This window comes from Colius striatus, chromosome 12 (assembly GCF_028858725.1).
Source record: "Colius striatus isolate bColStr4 chromosome 12, bColStr4.1.hap1, whole genome shotgun sequence".
In the NCBI taxonomy this organism is placed as follows: domain Eukaryota; kingdom Metazoa; phylum Chordata; class Aves; order Coliiformes; family Coliidae; genus Colius; species Colius striatus.
The window spans coordinates 11,417,538-11,444,069 of NC_084770.1; the positions used below are offsets into that span (position 1 = coordinate 11,417,538).

At 38.7% G+C, this 26,532-nt stretch overlaps 1 protein-coding gene across 1 annotated transcript in view; it reads left to right on the top strand.

Moving 5' to 3' along the window:
* Positions 1-26,532, top strand: part of SLC9A9 (solute carrier family 9 member A9) — a 183,560-nt gene that overhangs the window by 10,726 nt on the left and 146,302 nt on the right. The window contains exons 3-4 of the mRNA XM_062005547.1: positions 1,965-2,042; positions 2,626-2,702. Of these exons, the coding sequence (XP_061861531.1) occupies positions 1,965-2,042; positions 2,626-2,702 (155 nt within the window). The remainder of the gene's footprint in view (positions 1-1,964; positions 2,043-2,625; positions 2,703-26,532) is intronic.

A 26,532-nucleotide genomic window follows, 5' to 3' on the forward strand; every position in this document is an offset into this window, starting at 1 on the left:
AGTACACAGACTTATTAAAATATTTTTTTCTCCAGCAATGCTGTGCTTTTAAACGGGATTCTATTTCATTAAAAGCAACTTTTAATGATTTGCAATGGCTGAAAGTTGTCCTTGGTCTCTTTCTGTGCCTGAAGTTGAAGGCAAATATGAATGGTGTACTGACAATGTCCAGAGTAAGAACTTTTACCTTGCCCAACAGCCTCCTCATTCTATTATTACTTCAAAAATTTTAATGTATCTTTTATAAACTGTTTCTGACAGTTTTAGAAACAAGAATTTATATTTCACATGAACAGGACTGACACAAGCGTTTGACTGTAAGAAACTGCATAACAGAGAATGAAGTGGTGTCTGCTGCTCTGCCAGCCAGTGGTTTGGAACAAGAACCATGAAGAGACTTACCTAGTAACAAATCTTCAGTTCTGAAAGCAAATACCACCTCAGCTATATCTTTGCAGAAAATCCAATTAGTCTTTGAAGAAGGGCTGAATCTAGTCCTTAGCTTATGGCCGCTATAGGAAATCTCTCTGCCTATAGAACAGATATAAGATATGTAGGGAACACAACAGCATCAGTGCCTCTCAGATTTCACAACACAGTGATGTGTTGCATCTTAAGTAACACAGAGGTAGAAAACTGTCACCAGAAGCAAATTACAGTTTTATTGCCACAACAATATGACTTACAGTGTCAGAACAAACAAAAAAAAACCCAAAACCAAAGAACCAAGGCTGTTATTTGTATATTAGTTAAGCCACTAATAATTGAGGCCATCATAAAACCTTCAAATCAAAATCTGGAGGAAAAGGCTTATACATTGGTGAATTTCTTATCTTTTGGCAGCAGTCCTTTTGCCAAAACAGACAATTTGTGCTTTACTAAACTTAATTAACTATTAACTAAAACAATTAACTATTGTGTTAGGAAGTAGAAATAGCTAGCTACTGTGGAGAGTCTACAGCTTGTTTTGATGCAGCCAGGCCAAAATTGGCGGTTTTCAGGCCTCACTATGGTGTTCACTACAGGCTGCAGGGGAATCCTTGCTCAGGTGCCTGGAGCACCTCCTCCCTCTCCTTCACTGAACTTCTTGCCTGCAGATTTGTTGCTCTCAGATATTCTTACTACTCTTTCCAGCTGCAGACTGTTGTGCAGTGGGTTTTCTTTGTTTCTTAAATACGTTATCTCTGAGGCACTCCCACCACTGCTGATGGGCTCGGCCTGGGCCAGCAGCGGGTCCACTTTGGAGCTGACTGGCATTGGATGTGTTGGACATAGGAAAAGCTTCTCACAGAAGCCACCCCTGCAGCCCCCCGCTAGCAAAACCTTGCATGCCAAATCAATACTCTTTCCTGCCAAAAATGTGAAGTAAAATAAATTTTTGATCACTTTTAGGTTAACTGGAGTAATATAACGAAGATGGTAAAAGTGTGCACAGTCTTCATGTGCAGTAGTTCAAGAAAGCACATATTAGCTGACAGATAGTAGTCCATTAAGCAACATTAGCAAGCTCTATGCTTAAATATATAGGTTTCAAAAGAAGCTTTTCATTGATTTTGGTAGCACAGGCCTTTTATCATCATTTTGTATGTGGTGCATAGAGGGCACAACATGGACGATGTGTCTGTCCTGAAACTGAACAGTAAGATGTGTATGAACTAGGAAATAAGCAATGGGACCCTCAAATTGTATGTCTGGTAGTGCAGAGTCTATCACAAGTAACGCTGTTTCTATGTGTTCCCTGTAAAATACTGCATTAATAATTTTCCTCTTTAAGGGATACTTTTGAAGTAGTATTCTACAGATATAAGCAGTAAAGAACTATACATTAATACTTGCAAGAAAACAACTCAGAATAACATTAATGATCATGATTAATCCTGATAAGAAGATACAATTAGAACCTTTCCTATCAAATTTAATGCTACTTTATTTTTCCTTACCCTCTCTTTCATCTTTTCTGGCAGATGACATTTGATCCTTCCATCTTCTTCAATATTTTGCTGCCACCCATCATATTTCATGCTGGATATAGTTTAAAGAAGGTACGTTTCTCTTCCTTACATTACAAAAGTGAGCGAATGTGATTGCTACTTTGAGATCCAACAGACCAGTGACAAAGAAAAGCCAAGTAACAGATGAGAACAGAAGAAAATGAAAGATGCAGGGGCCTCATTCTGCTCCCTTTCTGCATCTTTGCAAAGATTTGAAGGTGCAGCTTAGAACACTTGGGCATTCCTGTTTTCAGAAGAGATCGCTTTGAAACTGTTGATGCTGTGTGTAGGCAACAGCCAACCTGGTTTTTATATACTGCACAATAAGGACTTTGTTTATTCAAGAGATAAGATTATGATACTGTTTGCATCAGATACTTCCAATGTGAACTTCTGTTATGATCCTCAAGCATCTGGCCAGATACAAAAAAGAGAATTTCAATGGAATTCCACTGAAAAATGACAAAAATTAATGATATTAAACTATATTGTTTCATCTTATATTTGAGATACAGGTTGTAATAAATGGTACTTTTAGATGCAGTGATTCAGCTTGGTCTGAATGTTCTTCTATTGACTATATTATGAAGGAATATATTATTGAATATATTATTTCCAAATCTTTCCTCCCCAGAGACATTTTTTTCGTAACTTAGGATCAATTTTAACCTATGCCTTTTTGGGAACTGCCATCTCCTGCATTGTCATAGGGTAAGTGAATATCTTCTGCTATTATTACTGAAATCATTGTTAGTGCTTGGTATTTTTTCAATTAAAAACTAAACTGTAAAAACAATTGTGGGCCCTACATGGTCAATATACTTCACAACTTGTGTAACTGATAAAGTAATTTCTTCTCAGGGAATGCTGAGATGGAAAAGGCAAAACTCTTGGATAGTAAGAACTGTCCAGGCCATTCTGAAAATTGTGCCCTTCATTTTGGGTCTGTGATTGATGTAAGCATAAACTGCTTTTTACAATCTTGTAGCTTTAACTATTTGTCTTGTGGAGCAATATTATTCCCTCAACTGCATGCTTCTAACCAGAAGTCCTTCTACAGGATCTCTAACAGAAAAGGAAGGACTTTAAATCTTAGGAGACAAAGGAAAAAATAACTAGTGGCATATAAGTCACATAACTGGAGTAATTTCAAAGTTAAACTTTTTGGTGAAATCATGCAAAAAGCTTCAGTCTGGAACTATGTGAATTTAGCCATGATATGACTAAATAGCTTCTGCAGAAAAAGAGGAAGGGGAAAAAAGCAGAGTGGCAAACTATCCTGTTTTATTTCCCTATCTTCTTAGACAAAAGTTTATAATTTTGCTTCAAATTTTGCCTAACTAAAGAAAACATTTTCTAGTCAGAAACACATTATGTATTTTCAGGCTGGCATTATATGAAACATTTTTTTTTTCTATTTGGTTACAGAACAGTCACTGAACTTTCTAGTGTTCAGGTTTTAGACTAGGAAGCACATTTTATTTGTCAAAGTTACTTTAGTTCTTGAGCTGTAGAACTCTGAAATTTACAACTTACACCTCTGCATGATATAGAAAGATTTATGGAAACACTTCAGGTTTTGTGAGGGTGCTTGAATTTAAAACTGAACAAAATTTTGTACCTGTGAACAGCACTTTCAAATTATAGAAGCAATTAATTTTTTCTGTCTTTTCTGTCTCTTTATGGTGGACCTTTAAGATGTATGTACTGCATACATCTTTATCAAATTTAATGCTACTTTATTTTTCCTTACTCTTAGTAATTGTTGGTATTATTATTAGATGGAACTTTCTTCTTTAATGTCATTTTCATAATAGTGAAACACATGAATAACCTATAACTTCAAGTTCAATGATTTAAAAACTGTTCTTTCATAGCTATGTCATCATATCTATCCTGACATCCTAGATTTTTAATAATCAAATTGCTGAGTAAGCATAATGTACCAGAGGCACTGTGGCTATTAAATGTCCTGCAAGCTATGCTCACGCAAAATGTCAGGAAATTTTAGACTCCATGATGAAAAGCAACATTCAGAGTATGACCACCATCTGTGCTAAAAGAGAAAGGTGTATCAGCTCTGTATGTGGCTGTTTTCCCTTCATGTGAGAAAAACTGATGAACATCTATGGACTAAGGAGAAAGGATACTTTCTATTTCAGATACAAATCTGTAACTCCAGGAGACAGTGTGTTGTGTGTCTCCCTTGTTGGAGAGGAAAAGCTTAATCTTGCTTTTCTTTCTGAAATTTTGCTTTCCTTGAGAAACTGCACCCCATCCTCTCACCTCTCCTATTGCTTGTTCTCCTCTGAGAAGGATGTGAGGCAGAAAGCTCTGGATCTGGAGGAATCCTTCTTCTCTCAAGGGAACAAACATGGAGTTTTAAAGGCTCAGAATATACAAGATTCCACAAAATTCCATACTCAAACAATCAGAACAATTTCATGCCTGGTTGCTTTATGTCCCTACATTTAAACCTCTCTGTTCATTTCTATGCAAGGATCTACAACTTGTGATAGAGCTCTGAAAACACTTATCTGTGTGAAAGAGAAACATCAGTATCAAAGTATTCACCCTTGATGGTGAATGTCTGTTAATAGATCCATGAAGATCACAGCTTGGACAGCTACACCATTCATATTTTCCCCCCATCTTTACTTGCAGTAATATACATCTCCAAATGACCCTAGCTCTTGGAGTTGCTTCTTTTCATACCCATTTATATGGCCAATAGTACCCCTAAGGTTAAAATTAAAAGTTCAGTTAAAAATGTACACCCTGGTAACAGTTTGAGCTGAATGCTAGCACATTACTGGGGTAGGAGTGGTTCTGGACCTCATTAGGACTCTTCCTGTACTTCCTCTCATTTGTCATAGCCCTTGAATATTTCTCTACTGTGAACCTATTGCTAATAGCTCTGTGAGACTACACAAAAGCAGTAGGGCTGTCCAACGCAGTGATGCACTTAAACATGCATTTGATTTATGAGCTCTGATGTGTCTTCACCCTTTGTCAATGGAAAATGCCAGAGAAGGTTTGATAAGCTTGTTAAAAGAAATATAATATATTGAGTTTAGCCTAAGTTACAAATACTGTCCTTCCTGTATCCATGTTATTTGATCTAAAACGGAATAAATGCAGATAGAACCTACTACAGAAAGTTCCTACTAGGAATAATCCCTACAAGCAATTCAAAGCCTAAGCCCCTAGTCAGGATTAAAGATTCAAAGGAAACCCTGAGGTAGGGGAGTAAGAATTGAGCAGCACTGGGCCTTGTACTGTGCTCTATACAAACCCACAAACCCCACTGAAATAATTTCAGACAAGGCAGGAGTATCTGTTCAGGAGAAGAATGAGATAATGAGTGCATGGAGAAAAGATGATATTAAAAACTCTACTGAAGGGAACTAAAAATAAGTTCTGAAAGAAAAACATATTCTATAGTTGTTGTTAGAAAACAGGGAACCCTGAAGTGTTTCTAGGTTGCATTGCTGTATACAAATATTTTGTGCATAGGTATTATTAAAGCTGTGCTTGGTTTTTATTATATATGCACAACACATATACCTGAACAGTGCAACAGGATACATAGGTTTAGACTGTGTATCTGCAGCTTGTCATTGGGACTTTGTTCTCCCTGCCTGAGTGAGTTACAAAGCACTCCATTGTGAACTCCTTGTGGGGCTTGCTGTAGTGACAGGGTATGGTTTGCAACAAACAAGGACCAGATCTCTCTTTGCAAATGTGAAACAGATGGGAAATATCATTAGAAAAGAACAGAAATATAATTTGGGTTGTTGAAAATCCTTAGAGTGCTAAAAAGTTTCCATGGTACATACTGATATAATGGTATCTGTTCCTTCTGTAAATCTTTGCTTTTGTGTGAAGGGCTGTCTTCAGGCATCAAGAAGAAACTGTGTGGAATATTTCAACTGAGAGCAGAAGAAGGAGGGGTAAGAGGGATTGGGGTTTTTTAGTGAAGGCAGTGCTGAAACATAATTGGTTTCAACTAGATACTGTTCAAAGGAATGCCTGCCCATGTTAGCTGTGATGGCTGTCCTCAGTCACTTAATACATATGCAAGCTGTTCCTAGGCTCTCCCAGCTAGGCCACATTATACTCTTTGCTAGACTTGTTAGTCTGACTAGCAGGGATCCATGCAGAGACCATGAGGGAAAGGAGAAATTTCTCCACTCCAAGCCATATTGACTCTGTAGAATTGCTGCAGTTGTCCATTTCAGGGTGAATGGAGTCTGCTGTATGGTTTATATATATATATAGCATATATATATAAATATATATATATGTATACACAGAGATATATATATAAATATAAATTTATAAGAGAGAAGGAAAGAAATACAAAGAAATATCAAATACCACTCCAGATATTTTAGAGGAGAAAAAAAGGCACAAAATGAGGGTTTCCATCATTACCTTTCTATGAAAAGAGACATTTTCCATTCAAATGTCTGTGGTATCAAGATTCCACCATCACATGAAAATGGTTTTTCTTCACTCTTAACTGCACACTTTCAGCAGACCTCTTTGTTCCTCCTAAAGTAGGAAGGGATGGGCTAATTAATAATGGTGTTGCTAAAAAGCAGAAGGAGCAAGAAATGTTACATTCTTCTTAACACAATTTACATGGCTGTGAGGTATACTTAAATAACTATCCAGTCAAATTTACTTCTCTCATCAGTATACCTACCCAAATGCACTTCGAAAGGCTGTCTGGGAAAAGTTAACCCTATCCCTGACAAACCCAGGACGGTGGAGTACTTATTTTCTCCTGAAAAGTTATCTTATAATACACCCTTCTTCTCAACAAGTAGCTTGCTGTGGCCTTGTAGGAACAGGAGATAGGACTGTTGATATGCTATTGTATTGACACAGGTTCCATCTCTCATTAAGCATGCAGCAGCACATGCCTGAGAGGTTTAGCATGCAATAGTTATATTTGCTGAGCACTACACATCTCTGGCGATTATTTTCTTTTTATTTATTTTTATTAGTTTGGCAAATTCCATCTGGATGTTTAGTTAGGTTACAGGACTCTTCTATATTACTTTCTGACTGAAGTTTAATGGAACATACAACTGGGGTCTGCTGTGAAACAGTATTGAGTTTATAATTTGACTATTCTTTCTCATCAGAGAGCTACGGACAGACTTTACAAGCTGGAAACTAAACACTTGTAGCTATGTTGCTTCAGTGGAGCAAAACCAAATGTTGTTTGGCTTGATTCTACTCTCTAGTGCTAAGGGCTTTTTCTGGATTTTTGAAACTGTTTCTGCAAGGAAAAATGGGGCCAGGTTAAGGGTAACAGAAAAAAAAATCTGTTCTCTGTTACAGAGCTCTCCATAAACTACACAAATACCTTAACAAGGATTATCTACTGCCACACCAACTAAACTCTTGGCTTCCCAAATTACACAAATAAAAACAGGTCCATCTTTCCTCCACACACCACCTGTAAATAGCAGCTGCTTCACCTCCTCATAGGTAAGAACAAAAGCTTAATTTTTGGTACAAACAGAAACCGGTGAGGGGGAGTGTTAAAAGTATCTTAGTGATGTAGATAAGAGGGGAAAATTATTATTTTCCCTTAAAGAGGGGAAAATTATATATAGACCATTTGCCCTTGCAGTGATAAAAACCCTGAACACCAGATATCTGTCTTTTAAAAAGATTAACAGAAGTTATTAGACAGATAATCAGCCTATGACTGGAAATAAAAACAAACTGTTAAGCAGACACTCATTTGAATGTAGTTTAACTTTTGTGAAAGTATAGTAGCCGTGTTCATACCCTTTTGTGGTTTTTTGGCTGCTTTCATATCCCATCTTGGAAGGAAGGCAGATATTTTCAGTCACAAGACAGGGTTGCACCATTTTTGTATTGACTTCAGGAAACTCAAGAGGCATGACTTAGCTGAAAAATCAAGCTAAGTCTCTCCAGAGTTCTCCAAAGACAGAAACCTAACACTGAACCTCAGCAGGAAAAGAAGGTGTGTTTAGTTTTTAACGTGGAGCTCAGTGCCCAAATGCAGTAGCTTTGGTCAGTCCAAATCTAAAATAATTCTGTTGTAGTTTATGGAACTGCAAAACTCAACTCACAGATGCAATTGCAGAGGGTAGTTCCTGCTTATCACTTTTTTTTTTTAAAAAGGTGATTGGTGAATCCTAAATAAGTTAGTAAAGTCTGAATTTAGAGAAGCTTGAAAATATATACTCACTATGATATCTAGGTGTAGGAATTTCACAAAGGGAGTAAAAAAGGGAAGAGGCTGTCTTACAGACATAACTCTCAGCATTCTAGCAGTTCTAAAAGTTAAAAAGTAGTAAAAAAAAAAAAAAGCCTGTAATTTGCATGGATAAAAAACTGTGTTAAAGCAAGACACTGATATAAAATAGTGTTTCCCAGACCACTGACACCCACACAGAGCTGAAAGTTCTTCTGAGAGTACTTTGATGCATTTAGGAATGTGTGTTGCTGCAAGTTCAGTCAGCATTTGTAGCTATTTCGCAATAAACATCTGACATTGTACACTGCAGCAGAGTTGATCATGCAGAAAACAAAGTTATTCTCCTCACAAACAGATGTGGTTAACAGCAGGGTGGAATTATTTGTATCTTCCAGAAGAATGCCTCGGCATACAAAGGATATTGAAATAATTGTATTATAGGAAACACCAAAGGGACTACAAAGATAAACAGAACCTGGAATACCAGGAGAGTCCTCTCCAATAAAAAGGATGCTTAATTTGGTATTTGATACCCAGCAAAAAAAATGAGATAATGCACTCTTCTGAAAAATATGCAAATGGCATTTGTTGCAAAGTAGAAAAAAAACCATTTGAATCCAGATATTTAGAATGGCAGGGGTTGGAAGAGACCTCTAGAGAGCCATCTAGTCTATTTCCCAAGGAATAATCCCCACACTTGAGGGAAAAGGTTGTTTGGGGTGTTTTTTTGGTTGGTTGGTTGTGTCATGGTTTAAACCCAGCTGACAACAACCAAACCACCCAGTTGTTCCATCCTCCACACCTGGGCAGGATAGGGAGGAGAATCAGGAGGAAAAGGAGAAGCCTTGTGGGCTGAGATAAGGGCAATTTGATAGAACAACACAAGGGACGAAGAAATGGCCATAATGACAGCAAAGGAACACAGCCCAACGGTCAGTCCGGACAGAAGAGCTCCAGTTCCCATGCACCGGCAGCTGCCCTTATCTCCTGAGTGTGACGTCAGGGTGGTATCAACCGGCCTGGCCATGCTCCCTACGGCGTGGGGAAACTCGACCCTATCCCCAACAAACCCAGGACAAGTTGGTTGGGTTTGGGGTTTGTTTTTGCAAAGGTTCTTCCCAGTTGCCTTGGAAGTTGAAGGGGTTTTTTTATTGCAGGAATTATTATTTTTGGGTACATCTCCTAAATGAAACTGAGCTTGTTTTGCTGAGATAAGAGAGACTTTGAAAGCAAGTTATCAAGTAGACAAAGCCAGGCTGTTCACAGGGGAGGGCAAATTGGTGGACATAAATTGTGACTTTAAAAATGTCTGCCTTGATAGAAGCAATAAGTTTTTCACCATGAGGACAGTCAAGAATGGGAATAGATTGTGCAGAGATGCTGCACAATCTCCATCCTTGGAGGTTTTCAAGACCTAAAGTGGCTAAAGCCTTGAGGACTCTGGTTTGATCTCATAGCTGACCCTGCTTTGAACAGGAATTTGGACTAGAGATGTCCTGTGGTCCCTTCCAACCTAAGTTAGCCTATAATTCTGTGATGCTGTAAATAACACACATTACAGCAGAACATATTGTGCCCCTAGTCCATTCCTTTCAACCATTTTGCACTTTCAGCTTTCTGCCACTTTCTCTTTTGATTCAATTATCTTGGTCCTCATCACCCCATACCCAACATCTTTCTTTTTAAATTAAAAAAAGTATTACTGAAGTGCTGTAGCAAGGTCTTTATACATGAAAATGGTTCTTAAAATGCTGATCAGCCTCTGTTCACAGCCAGCTCCATACCTTAAAAAGGAAAAGTTGCTTTCATTTCTGTAATATCCTGATTAGCCATTTACTTGCTCTTTGCACAATCTCCTCTCCCCTCTCTCTGAAGCTTAGCAGCAACCAAAACTGAAATATTAAAAGATCACAATCTTCACTCCTTTTTTGACCTCTCCATTATCAGGAGCATAGGTACCTTTATCTGTTCTGTGGTATTTATGTGCACACTGCAAATTTAAACAGGATGATATCACTGGCAAAAAAAACCCAAAACTGATCTGTAAAAAGATGACTAATAATGAAACTGCAACATGAATGTAAGGTCATACACAGGCACACTGGCTGACCTAGATCCTGAGCCTTTTTGTAGCCCATTTCTGTGGTATGAGAGGATTGCTCTTACTCGGACTCAAAATGAAAAAAATATGATTTTTTTTACTTTGTGTTCACCCATACTTACAACCCACTCACTGGTGAAAATAAGGAAAGACTTATTTTGCTGAGGAACAGAGATTATTTTCAGAGTTCTGTTTCCTATTTGTTTTAATCCAAGTGAGACAGCACATGAAAATATGAGGTGTGTTCCCTGAGAATGATCTTCATTTATTTGATTTTGGGAATGGAAAGAGTGTGTGTTTGTGCAATCACTGTGGAACATAAGTATCATAAAATGAAATTAGGAAAACAGCAGAACCTATCTGATGTTGTTCAGTCCTCTTGCAAATCATGTCAACTGATTTATGCAGTTGCCTTCCACTGTTCATCAGGATATGAAGATAGCTGATTTTAGTTTCTCTTCCTTCAATCAACATTCTGAGTGAGATTCCTCTTCACTGCTCTTTTGTCACAGTTATCAAATAATTTAGGATGGAATTGACCTCAGGTCCAATTCCCTGACAAAACCAAGGCTAACTTTTCAGGTTCTGAATGCATCTTGGTATCCATCTCCGTGGAACAGCATTAGTACCCAAGTGCCAGCTGGATTTCAAACCAGCGTTTGTCACTTTTTGATCCCAGCAGGAAAGTGGGTTTTCCACCCACAAGTCCTCCCATCCTGAGGGACTTGCTTTAACCACCTTTCAGTAATAACACTATCTTATCTGGCCCATAGACAAATCTATAATCTGTGCTATAGCATATTACCTTTCTAATCTATTACACAGACTTTCTCATTCAAAGATGTAAAAATACCTTTAAAGTTCACCTTGCTTTCTAGGAAGCTTAAAATTACTGTCACTTTAGATGTGGAAATTTCACTTGCTGGCAGGTTAAGGGATGTGACTGTTCACACGGGGTCAGTGGCAGAGCTGAGAGAAAACTCCAAAGCCCCATGGCCTGCTGTAGTCACTGGGCTGTAGTATGCCATTTGTTATACAACTGTATCTGAAAAGCACTTTTTTTTGTCATCACCATTCAGGTGGCTCAAAAAACTTTGTGCATTGGAAGAGAGAGCAGCCTCAGAGAGGCCAGCATCAGAGAGCACAGCCAGAGCCAGAGACCTTGCAGATGGAACTGGGTTACTCAGGATCTGGTTTCCTGTTCACATCACAGTCCTATTTTGGCATCTTTCCGACACAGTCCTCTGCCTTGGCCAAAAGAACATTTGTGTTTGATCTTGAGTCAGACATTCAGTGCAAGAGCCTTTCACATGGTTTTATTAAGACTCTGAATGGCCCCATTTTGCTGTTGAACTTTGTCTTTATGTTTAACAGGCAGCACGTGTGGTTGTACTGCTTGTAAGCTCTTTTCTCTGTTAAAGAAACAGGCCATCGGCATTTCTCTCCACATAGAGAGGAGGAGAAAAAGTGCAAGTAAACGAGACGAGAAACAGCAAACGGAAGTACTTAATGACAGCATCCAGCACTGCAGTGAGAAAAACCACAAAATAACGCATCAGTGCGTGGGACGGCGGCTATGGGAACTCGCGCTCTCTCAAGCACCGGGGCCCAGCTCCGGCCTCACGCACCCGTCACGCGGATCGTGCGGCAGCGCCCCGCGGCAGCGCCCCGCGGCAGCCAGCAGGTGGCGGCCACGCTCCGCCCGCAGCGGCCGCGCCGCATCCGCCCCGCCCCGCACGCGGTGCGCTCCGGTCCGCTGCTGGGCGCGGGGCGGCCGCGGAGCTGCGGCTGCTCCTCCCCATCGCCCTTGGCCGTCGCTGTGCGGCGAGCGGTGGCGACCGAGCGTTGGCTGGGAGAGGCGGTGAGCGTCCCCGCCGGCAGCCCCGCCGGCCAGGCTGACGGGAGGAAAGAGAGGTTTAGCCAAATTCAAGAGCCTGGTGTTTCCTCGGCGCTCGCTGGGAACTGATGTACGCGGCTGGGCAGGGAAACCGGGCAGGAGAAATGTCAAGCTGATCCAAAGGCAGATTTTGTGTTAGTTTTTAGGTTATTAAAGAAAAAATACGAAGAAAGTAAATAATTTTGTCTCAAAACTTTATCTTTCAGGTGCCTGGTTTGAGCTCTTTTCTAGGCTAGTGGTGGGGGCACCTATCCACATGGTGAGCCTAGTTTGGAGTATCCAGGTTCAGGAAAAGCTGGCGTGAGACAACGCTCCAATTCTAAGTAGGGAAGAAGCAGTGCCAATTCTTTTGTTTATTGTGTGGTAGGAATAGCTTCCAAAGTCAGCAGGAGCCAGGACGCTCCCTTCTTTCTCCAACTTTGAGGACTCATTGAAAGAGTATACTGCAAGTTACCAGACAAACATTATCCTCTAACTGTCATATTCAAACACCAAGCATTCTGAATAACACAGTAAATTAAACTATTCTAATGAATTGTTATTAGAAAACTAAGAATCTCAGGGGGATATCAGGGAGTCTTTTAGCTAGAATTGTTGTCCAGTATGCCTAAATGTCAGAATGTTAATAATCAGCCCGATTTTCAAATGTTTTCATTTAGTTTTGTAAGTATGGACTTAGTTACTGGAATTTAGACACAGTGATTTAAGGATATCACTAAGAAAATTACATTAGTTATGGGAACACTTGAAGGACTGGAAGAGACTCAGAACAATGCCCTTCTAGTAAAAGGAATAGGCTGCAAAACCCATTACAGTTGCAACCTCTCACTGGCAAATTGCAGCCTCCTTAGTAATCTTGGCAAGATGACGGAGGTTTTACATTACTGATCCTCTTGTTAGACCCTCGAGTGTGTGACTGAAGCGCTCTTTCAGGAGCAGTTTGTGGAAGTGAATGTTGTAAATATATTTCCTTTATAGGCAAACAGATGCTGCCTGTCTTTGGGGCTATCAAAATGGTGTATTCATGAACACAGAACTCAAGAATAAATGGAAAGAGAAGGTAGTAGTTAAGCCTGCCAAAAATTAAGATCTCATTATAATTGTAAGCACATAAATGTTGCCATATATTCCCAATAAGCGAAGACACATAAAGTAACATAAAGTAACTTCCTCACCCCATGAAACTGTGTCTTCATTGGTGTGGATGTTCTATATAATTCTTAAATATGACAAGAATGACACATAGAACTTTTTAAAAAATCAATAATACAGTAATCTATTAATGACATATTGACCTGCATTACTATTACTATTGGCATTACTATAGGGCAATATCAGTTGTTGTCAGACAGACGAGTTCTACTGTTCACATACACCATGAAGACATTTATGTAATTAAGAAGTCTGCCACAAGTGTCCACAAGCACTCCCTCATGTCGTTCACATCACAGTCTGCCTGAAAGCATGTGTGATGTGTGTAATAAAGGAGCATTATAGTTTCTTAACTGTGTCTAGGAGCTAAGAAGGTAGAAAGACTTTTCCCTGGGTGGTGGAGTGATTGAGGAGGAAAGGGGGAAAAAAAATAGAGTAACAAGAATAACAAAGCCAGGTGCCTGTTAGTAAAATCTGTAGGGCTCAAATACATGTTCATGCATGTTACAAGTTGGCCAGGAGAAAGTACAGCCTAATAGGACAGCTGGAAGCGGTCACCCAGGATTCAGAAGCTCTTCAGACTTCATTCCTTCAGAGTATTTACCCTCATTCTCTGTTTGAATTGTCAGTTCATAGGTTTTCAGTGCAAGATAGAGACAAACAGCCATCAGGTTCTGAAGGTAAAAATGTTCAACATGCTGTAAGGATGAATTCTAGTTTTTCTCATAGATTCTTTAAACCTGGATGTTCTTTGCTGACCTGGGAAAGCTGTGGAGCAGGCATAGCAGTAGAGTACACTGGTAGCAGTTTAACACATTCCCAGTAATTGCCAACAAATGCTTTATGAAGGATGAACAGTTCCACAAAGACGGGAATAAAGACTATCTCAGATAATATTCCCCCTGATTAAAGAGACTGGGAAGGGTTTCTCTGAGGAGAAAAGAATGCCACACCATGAGCTTAACTTGTCACAGATTGTAAACAAGACATCTGTAGCCACACTGTTCAAAACTATTTGTCCTCTGTGTTCTTCCTCTGTTCATTATGTATTGGCCTCTGGGTAGTGTCTGCTTTGAAAGAATTAATTATTCAAACTCTGCCTACACATCTCTTTTTAACAAAAACTAATCCCATTGTGTTACAAGGACAAAAACCTTTGGTAACAGCCAGGACACACATTTCAGAAGTGTGCCACACCTCTCTCTTATCGAACCTGGTTTTATTGGCAAACCTCATTATCTTTGATATTTTAATTGAAGTGTCACACTTGAGGATATTCTTGTTGTTCAAAAGCCTCATATGCAATTATTTTTAATGCCTCATTATGAAGAAAAACTGAAAAACATAATCCAACTGCAAACTAAAAGCTAAACAAAAGATACGAACTGTGTCACTTAATAAAAATCTTGTTTGAGGAGTTATTATTTATCTTCTGGTGGTTTTTTAACAGTTTTAAGATAGAAACACTGCAGTGTTATTCATCCGATATCCCTGCTGGAATGCTTTCTTCTTTCCATAGTGATACTATATAGGCCACTATCTCAGGGGAATGTGTAACAGTGCAGTGCCAAGATGCTGTGCTGAGATACTTGGGCCTTCGTACTTTCTTTTCTGCAGGGCTTTCTGCGTCTAAAAATCACCAGAGTTATTTTCCTCCCTTTCTCTCACTTCTTTGATCTGCTTGATCATTATAGTCTAACCTATTCTTATTTCCTCTTGCTAGCCCATTTTGAAAGCCTCATGTATGATTTCCAGTTGATAAAATCACCCTTTCTCTTCCTTTAGCACTGATCGTCATCACTCATGAACAGATGCTGGGGAGGCAGATGATCTTTCAAATGAAGCATGGAAGACTAGGAGGAGAGTGCCTGGAGGCAGATTCAAGCACTTAGAAGCATGCAGTCACACATCGTGGTGTTAGCTTGCTTCGGGTAGGGAGGTGAGGGAGAGCTGAACATCAAAGTGCAATGAAAATGTAAAATCCTTAGTGCTGCGATGCCTCCTTTCATCTGTGCTTTTTCTCCTGGCAAGGTATTGCAGGCAGTTCTGTTTCCTATGCCACCGAAACGATTCAAGCTTCAGTGAATGTAAATGGAGCTCCTGGATCTGTTTTTTATCCTTTAGAAGTTCTAACACTCACTAAAATTATTTTAAGATTGAAAATATTTTCAATCAGCAAAAGCAGGTACAAACAGTCTTTCCTAGAACAAACAAGGCTCAGGTATTTGTCAGGGTCAAGCTGCAACAGGATGGGGAAGAGCAGGGAAATTTGGAACTATTCATCCTGGGGACCCAGCTTCGGCTGGGTCAAACTCCTGTGCTGCATGGTAGTGATAGCTTGGCTTCCGGGCCAGAAGCTTTGGTGCAGAATCCTGCCTGTCCTTTTGAAGCTGTGTCTCGTCCCAGCTGCAGTTAGCTGAAGTATTTGAAAAGGATGTGGCAAACAAAATGGACCAGATTTATACTTAGTGCTCCCTTTCTGTGTTTGTAAGTGGAAGCTAAGAACACCCTAGAACCAAGCCCGTGTGCCATTTGACGAAGTACAAGGCTACTGGAAGTTAAGGATACCCATTCTTTCAGTTATGTGCCTCAGAAAATACAATTTGCTTGAAATAAGGTTTTAACTCGGTAAAAGGACTAACTGCTGCTTGGGCAGGATTGGGACAGCAGAGGGTGGCAAAGCGCAGTTCATCGACAGGCTGGGTATGGCGGCACCCGGGATGGTCTCCCCACAGCCCCTGCGCTTCCCGCCACCAAACGGGTGCTTAACATGCATTTCCAGTCTTGAGGCTTCCTCATCTCTCATGTGGGATCAATAATTCCCCGATCTCTTGTTGCTAGTACGATTGCTTAACTGCAGACAGCTCTGCTCTTCTGTCTTGTCTTTCATATTGTTTGGGTTTTCGCATACATTCAGTTAACAGAGAAAATATTGTCATCATTATTTCCTTGTACAGCCCAAACGTCTGTAGGTGTTTGACAAGTGTGGAGTAATTCTATAACCCTTTCAATGCTCCAAAACATAGACTAGTGATTACTGTAGAGGAAAAATAGCTATGAAGAAAAAAAAAAAGGCTGTGCATGTATTTTAAAAAAAAAAAAAGTATAATATATAAATTAACACAGCAAAAACTCCAAAGTGAACGAAGTAGAGATCTTAAGGCAAACTTTTACACTTGCATCAAGAGTTGCCAGAGATACTAACAATTACTTGGAGCTACACCAACAGGCAGCCTAAGAGAATTAAGGTTTACTTTTTTATTCTGAAGCACTTTTTACTTTTGTGAGGAGTCTCGAAATGTTTTTCCCTATCTGTGGAGGCCCAGCCTCATCTAAGAAAGACTTTTCTAATGCGATATGAACAATTTTTCGGGAACTGGGGTTTAAGCTATGGTATAAACTGCTACTGGCAAACATTTTGAGTAATCATTTGGCCATATGAGATTAAAGGGAAAAATAAAAGGATTTCTGCAACTTACAGTTTACAGTGAAGCCTAACTAGGTAGTCTGTAAAACTGCTTGTGGTAGGTTGACCCTGGTTGGATGCCAGGCTGCTCTATCCCTCCCCTCCTCAGCTGTGCAAAGGAGAGAAAATATAGCAAAACGCTCATGCATCCAGATAATGACAGAGAGATCACTCACAAATTACTATTACAGGGCAAAACAGACTCCACTTGGGGAATATTAATTTATTACCAATCAAATCAGGATAGGGTAATGAGAAATAAACCTAAACCTTTAAAAACCCTCCTCTCACCCCTCCCTCCTACCCAGGCTTAACTTTATTCTCTGTCTCCTCCCTGGCAGCAGCACAGGGGGATGAAGAATGAGGGTTGTGGTCAGTTCTTCCTGCATTGTCTATGCTGCTGCTTCCTCCTCAGGGAGAGGACTCTTCACACTCTTCCCCTACTCCAGTGCAGGGTCTCTCCAACAGGAGACAGTCTTCTATGAACTTCTCCAACATGAGTCATTCCCATGGCTGCAGTTCTTCACAAACTGCTCCAGCAGTTCCCACAGGGTGCAGTCCTTCACAAGTAAACTGCTCCAGCATGGATCCCCCACGGGGTAACAAGTCCTGACAGCAAACCTGCTCCAGCCTGGGCTCCTCTCTGCATGTGTTCCCAGGTCCTGCCAGAAGCCTGCTCCAGCACAGACTTACCACAGGGCGACAGATTCCTTCAGGCATCAACTCATCCTGGCATAGGGTCCTCTCCGGGCTTCAGGTGGGTCTCTGTTCCACCATTAACTCCCATGGCTGCAGAGGCAGGGTCTCACCATGGGCCACAGGGGAACCTCTGCTCTGGCAACTGGAGCACCTCCTCCCCCTCCTTCGTCTTCACTGACCTCAGTGTTCTACAGAGTTATTGCTTTCACATGTTCTCACTCCACTCTCCAGCTGCAATTATGCAGGGTTTTTTCTCCTTCTTAAATATATTATCCCCAAGGCACTACCCACCATCATTAATGGGCTTGGCCCTGGTCAGGAGTGCATCCATCTGGCATCTGGTTGGTATTGGGTCAGTCAGATACAAGGGAAGCTTCTAGCAGCTTGTCACAGAAGCCACCCCTGTAGACCCTGCTACCAAAAGCATGCAACACAGGTCCAATACAGTGTTAAATATATTTGGCTACAGCTGCTATTTAATACCAAAACAAAAAGTTACCATAGTTCATAGTAAGCAATGCTCAGTGATATAATGTCAATTAATCTTTATCAGTGTCCTCCCAAGAAGGGCGTGTACTTCAGTCTTGCTTCTTTAGGAATATAATCTTTCTCTGATCTTTGAAGTGATGAAATGAAGGACTACATCATGGAAGCACAGAAATGAGAGCAAGAAAAGAGCTATTAGACCATATAGTTCATTATTCCATCCCTAAAAGGCTACTCTGCAGTGCATTCTTGGGTACTTTGTCCAGTATACATAAAAACCTGGGAGCATGGAAATAATAAAGGAGCAATTTTAGTGTGCAGAAATGTAAGTCCTTTTCTCTCTGCTTTGATCCAGCTATAGGATGAAGCAAAGCAGTAATTGCTGCTATTATAGAGAACAAATCCATTTGCATTTCTACAGTGCTTCAGCTCTAGCTGTGAATGTCTAATCAGTCCTATTGCTGGAAAAATATTTCCAGCCTCTTGTCAAATCTATGTCTGATTGCAGCACATGACTACATAGCCACTGAGCTCCACCCATGCCCTGGCCCACATTGGTAGAGGGCCGTGCTGAGAATTTTTTGAAGCCAATGCTTGCGTGTACAAAACATAATATAGCAGTGTCAGTGGTTCAGTAAATATTCCTTTCACCTCTAATAGAATACTGCCCACCAAAACACGCAAGGGTAATAGTGCCTCTAGAACAGCTGTAAAACTGAATAATGCAAGTATAAAGATTTCATTGTGCACTTTTGCTGGAATAATGACATTTGCCCCAATGTCCTTACTAGCTTCAGCTGTAACTGCATTGCACTTTTCTCACCCAGACCTTCCCTGCTGTTTTGATTGTAGGCTGCTATTTCTTGTTCCCTGTTTTACATGCTTTATCAGTGAAAGGCACTATTGAGCAACTGCTACACTCTGATATAAACATAACTGCATAGCGGGACATTATATAAATTTACCTTGAATCTGAATAAGTTGCACCTGCTTTTCCACCAATCAGTAGTGTTGTTCAGCCTTCACAAACATGGACATTTAAGGACAGTTTAAGATTAGTGTGCATTTCTCAGGTCTGACGTAGCCTGTTTGTTACTATCACTGAGCACAGGAGTGTTGTAACCTGGCCAGGTTAAAGATCCCTATAGGAAAGGCAGGTGGCTAGAACAGTACAGAACTGACACACCATCAGACTACTCCTGTGAGCAACAGACATGCTAGAGGGGAGGACAGATCATTTACTACTCTTAAGTTCCATCTGTGCTTGCCCTTGATAGCCCCTGGTTCAGCTGAAGGAGCTCTAATATACCATGTAAAGTGAAAATGTCATTCAATCAGTTGTCATCGACAACTGATTGAATGGGAGAAAAACCCCAAAAGTGTAACTTGCAATGAAATAATCAGCTTGTTCTTGAGGAAGTTGAGCTTACTTTTCTCCTTTATATTATCAGTTAATCTATGTTAGTAAACATTGTGTTTTATAAAGCATTGTATCACATGGATTTTGTTTACTGATAGGCAAACGTCTATATGATTCATCCTAACATAATTGTTCATGCCTAGAAAAGAAGATTCTTTCTCCAGCCTCAAAGATCAATAAAATGTACAAAACATTTCAAGGAAGGTATCAGAGACTGACAGTCATGCCCAGTAAATAGTGTTGTAAATCTATTCATGCAGTTACTCCACATTTATCCCCTATTGACAGCAATCAGTGTCTGGGAGCAATATTCAATCTGAGCAAGAAGAAAAGAAGATACACCTTTTTTTAGTGGGTTTTTTTTTCAGCTAGGCAAATCCCATATGATTGCCTTATTCATGCTTGTATCTAATTTGTTAGGTACTTCACAAATTAGGCAAAAAGCATTTGCCCCCTGGTTTTACGTTTTTACATACATATTTAAGAATTATATCCCCTGTAATCCACTGTCACTATGTTAGAGCTGTTCCAAAGTCAAAATCTTTAACACAAATATCTCATTCTTTTCTCATCATAAATATTTATTCTTCATATATCTACAAAGTATTTTTTCTGTGTGAAAGCAGCCAATACATCACAACTGCATTTCCATTTAATCAATTTAATTACCATTCATTTGCCTCACCCAGGAAACATTTAAGGCAATTTTCCACTTAAACATTTCAGCTAAAAGCTACAGTAGTAGTTTTAGATTTTAAAGACTGTCAAACGTCTTCCTGTAGAATGGTAAACTTTATTTGTTAAATGAGACATACAACCATTATGAAGACCCTGTAATGGGAATAGCACGTGCAGACCTTGGAGTATAGAAAAGTGCCCTTCATGAGACTCATCAAGTCAATCCGCCCTAAAGATTTTACTTCCACAAACTATTCATTAATGCCATGGTAAAACTATTTTATACATCTGTCTTGTGTCTGTGTAAGTCTTGTTGATCAGATCTTAGTTCTAGTAAAATAAAATACAATTCTTTAGAAGGTTGTTCTTCCATCATGGGAAAGGAAACAGAGAGGGAGTGAAGTAGACCTTGATACATCTGTAGGTTTATGCTAAAGGTTTCAATCATATATCCTACAGGATCCTATAGGTATATATATATTCTACAAACCAGAAGGAATAACCAGTAACTTCGGTCTACTGCCTTCTACTAGCAATAACTAATCAAATTTTCTGGAAATTCCTAAGCTTAAACAGGACCTGTTCTTGGCTGTTGTCAGTGAGGAGCGTGGGTATAGGATAGAGTGACAAAACATACTGCTATGTGGTTGGGGTTCATGCAGTATCAGCTCCATTAAAAGAAAAAAAACAAAACAACCTTCTACATAGAGCTTTTCTAAAGGGTTAAATCCCATGAAACAGAAGTTTATGAATCATTCTGGTATGGTCCAGATCAGACAAAAATCAGCACTCCTGAATATGTAGTATATTCTTGGTAGCATGGACAGGTTTTCATTGGCATTGTCATTCATTGCCTTGACCTTGTCAGTTGCTTTTAAACATAAATAAAAACAGAGGATTAGGGAATGGCTTCTCTAATCTCATCCCTCATACTCCCCACAAAGAGCAGTTGCCTAACATGCGATGTGTTTGGTTATTATTAGTCTTTGCCCTAAGGGATTTTCTGTGAAAAGGCTGGAATAAGTTAGTTTAAAGCCCTCTTGAAGCTGAAGGTCGGTATTTTTGGCAACCAATCTGGTGGAAACTTTTGGGACCTTCTTTCAGGCCAATCACAGGCATACACCACTCTCTGAGATTGCTTGAGGAGTAGGGACTGGAACAGACAGTGAATGTAGAAACACAAGTCAACTTATTTCCATATAGTTACCCATTGTTCACTCACCCATTCCCAGTGCACCTCAGGTATGGTCACTAACTGAGCTACCTTTGCACAGACACTCTGTGGCATCAGAGAGAAAAAAGTCAAATCTTCAGCACAACTTTGTCATTATCATAATTAGCCAGAACTGCAGAACTGTTTTAATAGATGCATATTTGATGCATTTTCATATAAAAATAACAAACCTACAATCTGTTTTATAGAGCAGAACCAATGACACCTTGTGAAGTGTTTTATTAAAATATTAATGTACCTACAGAACAATGTAAAACATATGGTACAGTAATATAAACAGATTGGGGATGATACAACTCTCATAATACTGCAGTCATAACTGCAGACTCAACTTCTTTATGAGACTGATATTTGTCAATTTTTTTATTATTACAGTTTCAGAAGCCACAAGCCTATTAAATAAAAATAGAGTAGCACCAATAGTGGGCCTCTTTGGGACTCTGCTGCCGTCTTTAATGTATTAAAAGAACATATCTATCAGCCTACCAATTAAGGATAGCAGTGTCAGCAGGAGATAACCTGTTTGCCACAAGTTAAGTAAGTGTTTTGAAGCTTGCGTCTTGCTGACTCATTCTGAATCATACCAGAACAAATACTTTCATCTTGAGAAGTTATTTACACACCTAGAAGGTTCCTGTCTCTGAAAGTTTACCACACTAGTTTCACATCACATTAGACCTATCTCCAAGCCTGTTATTCAGTTCATTTTTTTTCAAGAAACAAAAATCACAGTTTTCACTTGACATCATTGCACATTAATAATCTTATATCCCTAGAAACAGGAGCTAACCTGGATAGAAGAAATCGTGTAATTCTCTTCCATCCTTGTTTGCTATAGCAAGGATGCTGTTTCAAAAAAAGAAACCAAGCATAACATGTTTGCTAAAGGTTGGATGAGTTTCTTTTCCTGTCTGCACACTTACTGAGATTCTCAGGCTTTCAGAGGTCTAATTTTTTTATTTCAATTACTAAGAAAGAAAACCTAGCACAAGGCTGAACCATATCCAAAGAGATAATCACACATTAGCTTAGAAATGTGAAACTCAGGGTTGATATTTTTAAGTGTCCCTTATTTCTATAGGAGATTGAATCAAGCCCAGCTAGATACCTGAAAACTCTCCAGCCTTACCAGGATCCCTCTCTGACCTACAAACTTTCAACTGTTTCATCAAATGATGTATTTTACTTTTCAAAGCTGCACTACAAATTAAATGGCTGTCTAGGGGCCCTGATAATCTCCAGTTATGGTATGAGTATGAATTCCTCTGCTCTTGAGCATTTGTATCCCTATTTGACTAAGCTAATCAAATAAATTTGGTAAAATGGTTTCAAACATGTTTCTCTATAGTTCATTTCATGTCTTATTTTACAGAAGGTTATTCTCTAATCTAATTTACATTATTCTGAAATCACAAACTGGTCTCAATTATCTTTGAATGGTAATATAAGCTCATTTAAAGGGAACATCAGGTGCTCCAGTGAAAACTGACTGTAATAGGCCTTTGCAAATAAAATCATGGGATTTATGTATTTAAATGGCAAATACTACATGAAAATGTTTTCAGTGTATTTTTAAATGGGGGGCAAAAATCTCACTGTTTCAGAATCAGAAGAGAGGGGGTCATTCTGTAATTTAGAGAATAGCTGAATTGTTAATTAATTAGTTCAGCATGAACAATAACCAGAAGCATGAGTCTGCCTTACACATAGATTGATAGCAGGTTATTTCTATACTTGGAGAAGGAGTTCAACACATTGCTTTTTCTCACTTTTCTTCTGAACTTCTGCTGAATCAGACTTTTTTTTTTTCCCTTTTAATTATTCAGGTCCATGAAGTTTGAAAACTTTCCCCAGACAGGCCTTTTATACTGACATTCTTCTTCATCCTGAAACCTATTTCTGAAAGTAGGATTATGTTGCTATATGGAGTTCTGAAGAAAACTCACATAGAAGGTTTTTTGACACAGGGAGTGTTCCCGAGCTTGAAAAGAAAAGACAAAATGATCCCCATATATCCCTCTGTCAATATAATAATGAGGTGATACTCAATGATCTGAAAGGTTAGCAAATTTGAAGCTTCAAAGGTGAAGAAAACAGATACAAACTTTTGTTTTAGGTCTGTAGCTAATCTGTGATACTTAATGCTATCAGGTGTTGTTAAAGCCATGGATTTAGTGCAGTCTTTAATAAAGTCAGACATTTATATTGATAATGAGATGAGATTAGGAGTCTTCACACTTCAGAATACAAAGCACCCATTCAGCTGAGAACTATAAAGAAACTTCTCTTGTGGAAGGCAATTTTATAGTTGGCTGCAACAGATTTTCTTGAATTTGAAAAAACTCCTGAATGTTTTGATCAGGCTAAATTCTTCAGGATATTGGCATCCTGTAGGTAAAGAGAGGACCTTCCATATTAGGATTGCTATAATAATGTTAATCATTGAAATAACTCATTGATGAACTCCATTCATTGCTGACTGAATGAACTAGCCAATTAATTAGTGAATCTGATTTACCTGACACTCTGACTTTGTGTTTTCGTTCAGTACTATTTAGTTAAGAATTACTGACAATCACAATGTTTTTCACTGCTGTAGCTAATACCGTGACTATCTTATTTTCCCTCTTTTCATATGGGAGTCTCTTAGTGTCACTAATATTTTTTTTTAATTCTACCAACTATTGTACATCAGTGATTCAAACATTTCTAAAATCATCTGCTATTATTGCATCTGAAAATATTATGCTTGATTTTTTTAGATTTTTACTGTCATAAGGCTATCTGATTCAAAATATGTGTGTAACTGTCAATTTTACATTATCTATTGGAAGTTCTCTCAATAATACTGAGGAAATCTTGATGTAATATTCAAACCTTTGTAGTGCAATAAAATATTGAGTGGCACTATGATATGGACACAGTATAGTTGACAGTATTTCATGGCTCATTTGCCCAAGTAATTATGAGATTTTAGTCATCACTCAAAGATCAAGTGCAGGTTTTTCATTGCAAAGAGGTTCAGGTTTTTATTTATATAATGCTCTGATTTAAATGAAGCATTCATTAGAGAAATATTAAAACCACATTAAATAATACTGTACAGTTGTGAGCTGTGGTGAATTGGTTTCTATATCTTTAAAGCAAACTTCTAAAACTATAGGACTCTAAGGACTATTTGAAATCAATCTGAATAAATAAGGTATTTAAGAGAAACCCCAAAGTTACACAGTGTGAAATACCATTAATTGATAGTTTCCAACTATGTTTGGTGATCTCAACTAACTTTTCAGCTCATGTAGGTTCACACTTTATTCCCTTTTTTCACTCCTCATTTACTTTTGCTACGTTCTTGCCATTACTTAGCAAAACTGCAATTGCATCTTGAAATATTGAACCTGCATCTTGAAATTTCGAACTTCAGAAGAATATTTTTTTAATTTAAAGTTTCTGTATCTCAAAAGACATTTTTCCATGGTCAGATGTACTACATTAAAAAAAAAGGATTCATACTGACATGTAGCAGTTCTTTCTTGAACATGACTCCGTAGGAGATTGGTTTTAAGTAAGCAAAGGCTCAGACATTCAGCCTCTTTGACCACTCAGGCATTCTGCATAGTATCATTCAACCCAGTCCCAAGGCATCAAACACAAATATGGTTGGTCTTTCCAAAATTCAAAGAACTCACATCACTTACTTGGGTATGACAGCCTTGCAGTTGGGCAGAGCTACAGCAAAGGTATATACAGATACAGCAAACAGTAACCTCTGAGCTTGCTTTCAGTGATACAGTGATAACAAATTATCACAGACCTCTGCTACCATCCTGCATCCACACACCTTGCTGAAGCTCATCACTGGATATGTTTGCATGTGTTTGATCAGTCTCTCTCAGTTTCAGCATACAGACAGAAGATAAGATGTGATTCCTAAAAAAATCTTGGTGACAGATCTTTTCCATTGCTCATTGGGAAATGCTAAGCAAAATCACTCAGCAAAAAGTTCTTCCAGGAGCACATCTGTGCTCACCTGAACTGTTTGATCCACAGATGCTAAAGCTGTGTATATAGTTCTAACATTCAGCTTTTGAATAGCCATTGTGCCTCAGGTAACTAAGAATGCAGTAGACTTGTAAAGCCAGTTTCTCTTCTGTTCTTCCACTTATTTCTATAGCCAAAGGGGTTTTTCTTGTGATTTATACAAAACAGCTTAAGGTTAATTTATTATTGGTTTATTGTTACCTGAGACACTTCACTGAGGTTTTCACTTGCTTTGATTAGCTAGTAAATGATTTACTGAAGAAAAGCCCATGATAGTACCCTTTCTAGTGACAAAACTGATATAAAAGATGATAAAAAGAAGAATGTAATAGTACATAGAGCACTTTGAAATAATGAATCATCACAGAGAAAACATTTGATGTGAAGCATTGCATTGTATAGCAAAAGTTACAGGAATATATAGATATGGTAGAAACAGATCAGAATAAAGACATGAGTATTTCATTTTCATCTCTACTATTTAAGTTTTTAATTCTTACTAGTGACTTTTTATTACTGTTGCGACATCAATCAATCCATCACTATATTACTTCATACACACAAGAATAAAACAATCTACTTTTCCTATTGTTAGATTATAAATATTGCTAGTCCTTGTGAAAAGAAGGAAATGCAACTCGGGTTTTTTCATCTTTTTCTTGCATGATTACAATCTGTAGCTATGTTCAGCTGGCTTCAGGCTAAAAGATAATCATGTCTAGATAAAGTAAGATTCTTTTGGGAGTTAGAACATGAGAAGAAAAATTCTCTTCAGCTTAGAAAACATTTTGCAAGAAAGATTTATATTCTTATTCATGCTACATAGCATAATAAAAAAACTTTAAATCTAGAATTGTGCTTTTTTAACTATTAACACAGTAAAGACCCTAACCAGTGAGATTCAGCAGTGATGCTGCAGTGAATAACAAAGCTGAATAAAATACAACCACTGATAATATCATCAGGCAGATGAGGCTGCCTGTATTGAGGATATGGCATGTGTATTGTACATTTTCACTTAAGAATTCTAATTATGTTGCCTACAGCTTAAAATTAAGAGTGAGTTCTTTTAGAACTGATAGCTTTTCCCACTATCTTGCAAGTGAGGATGCAGTTACTT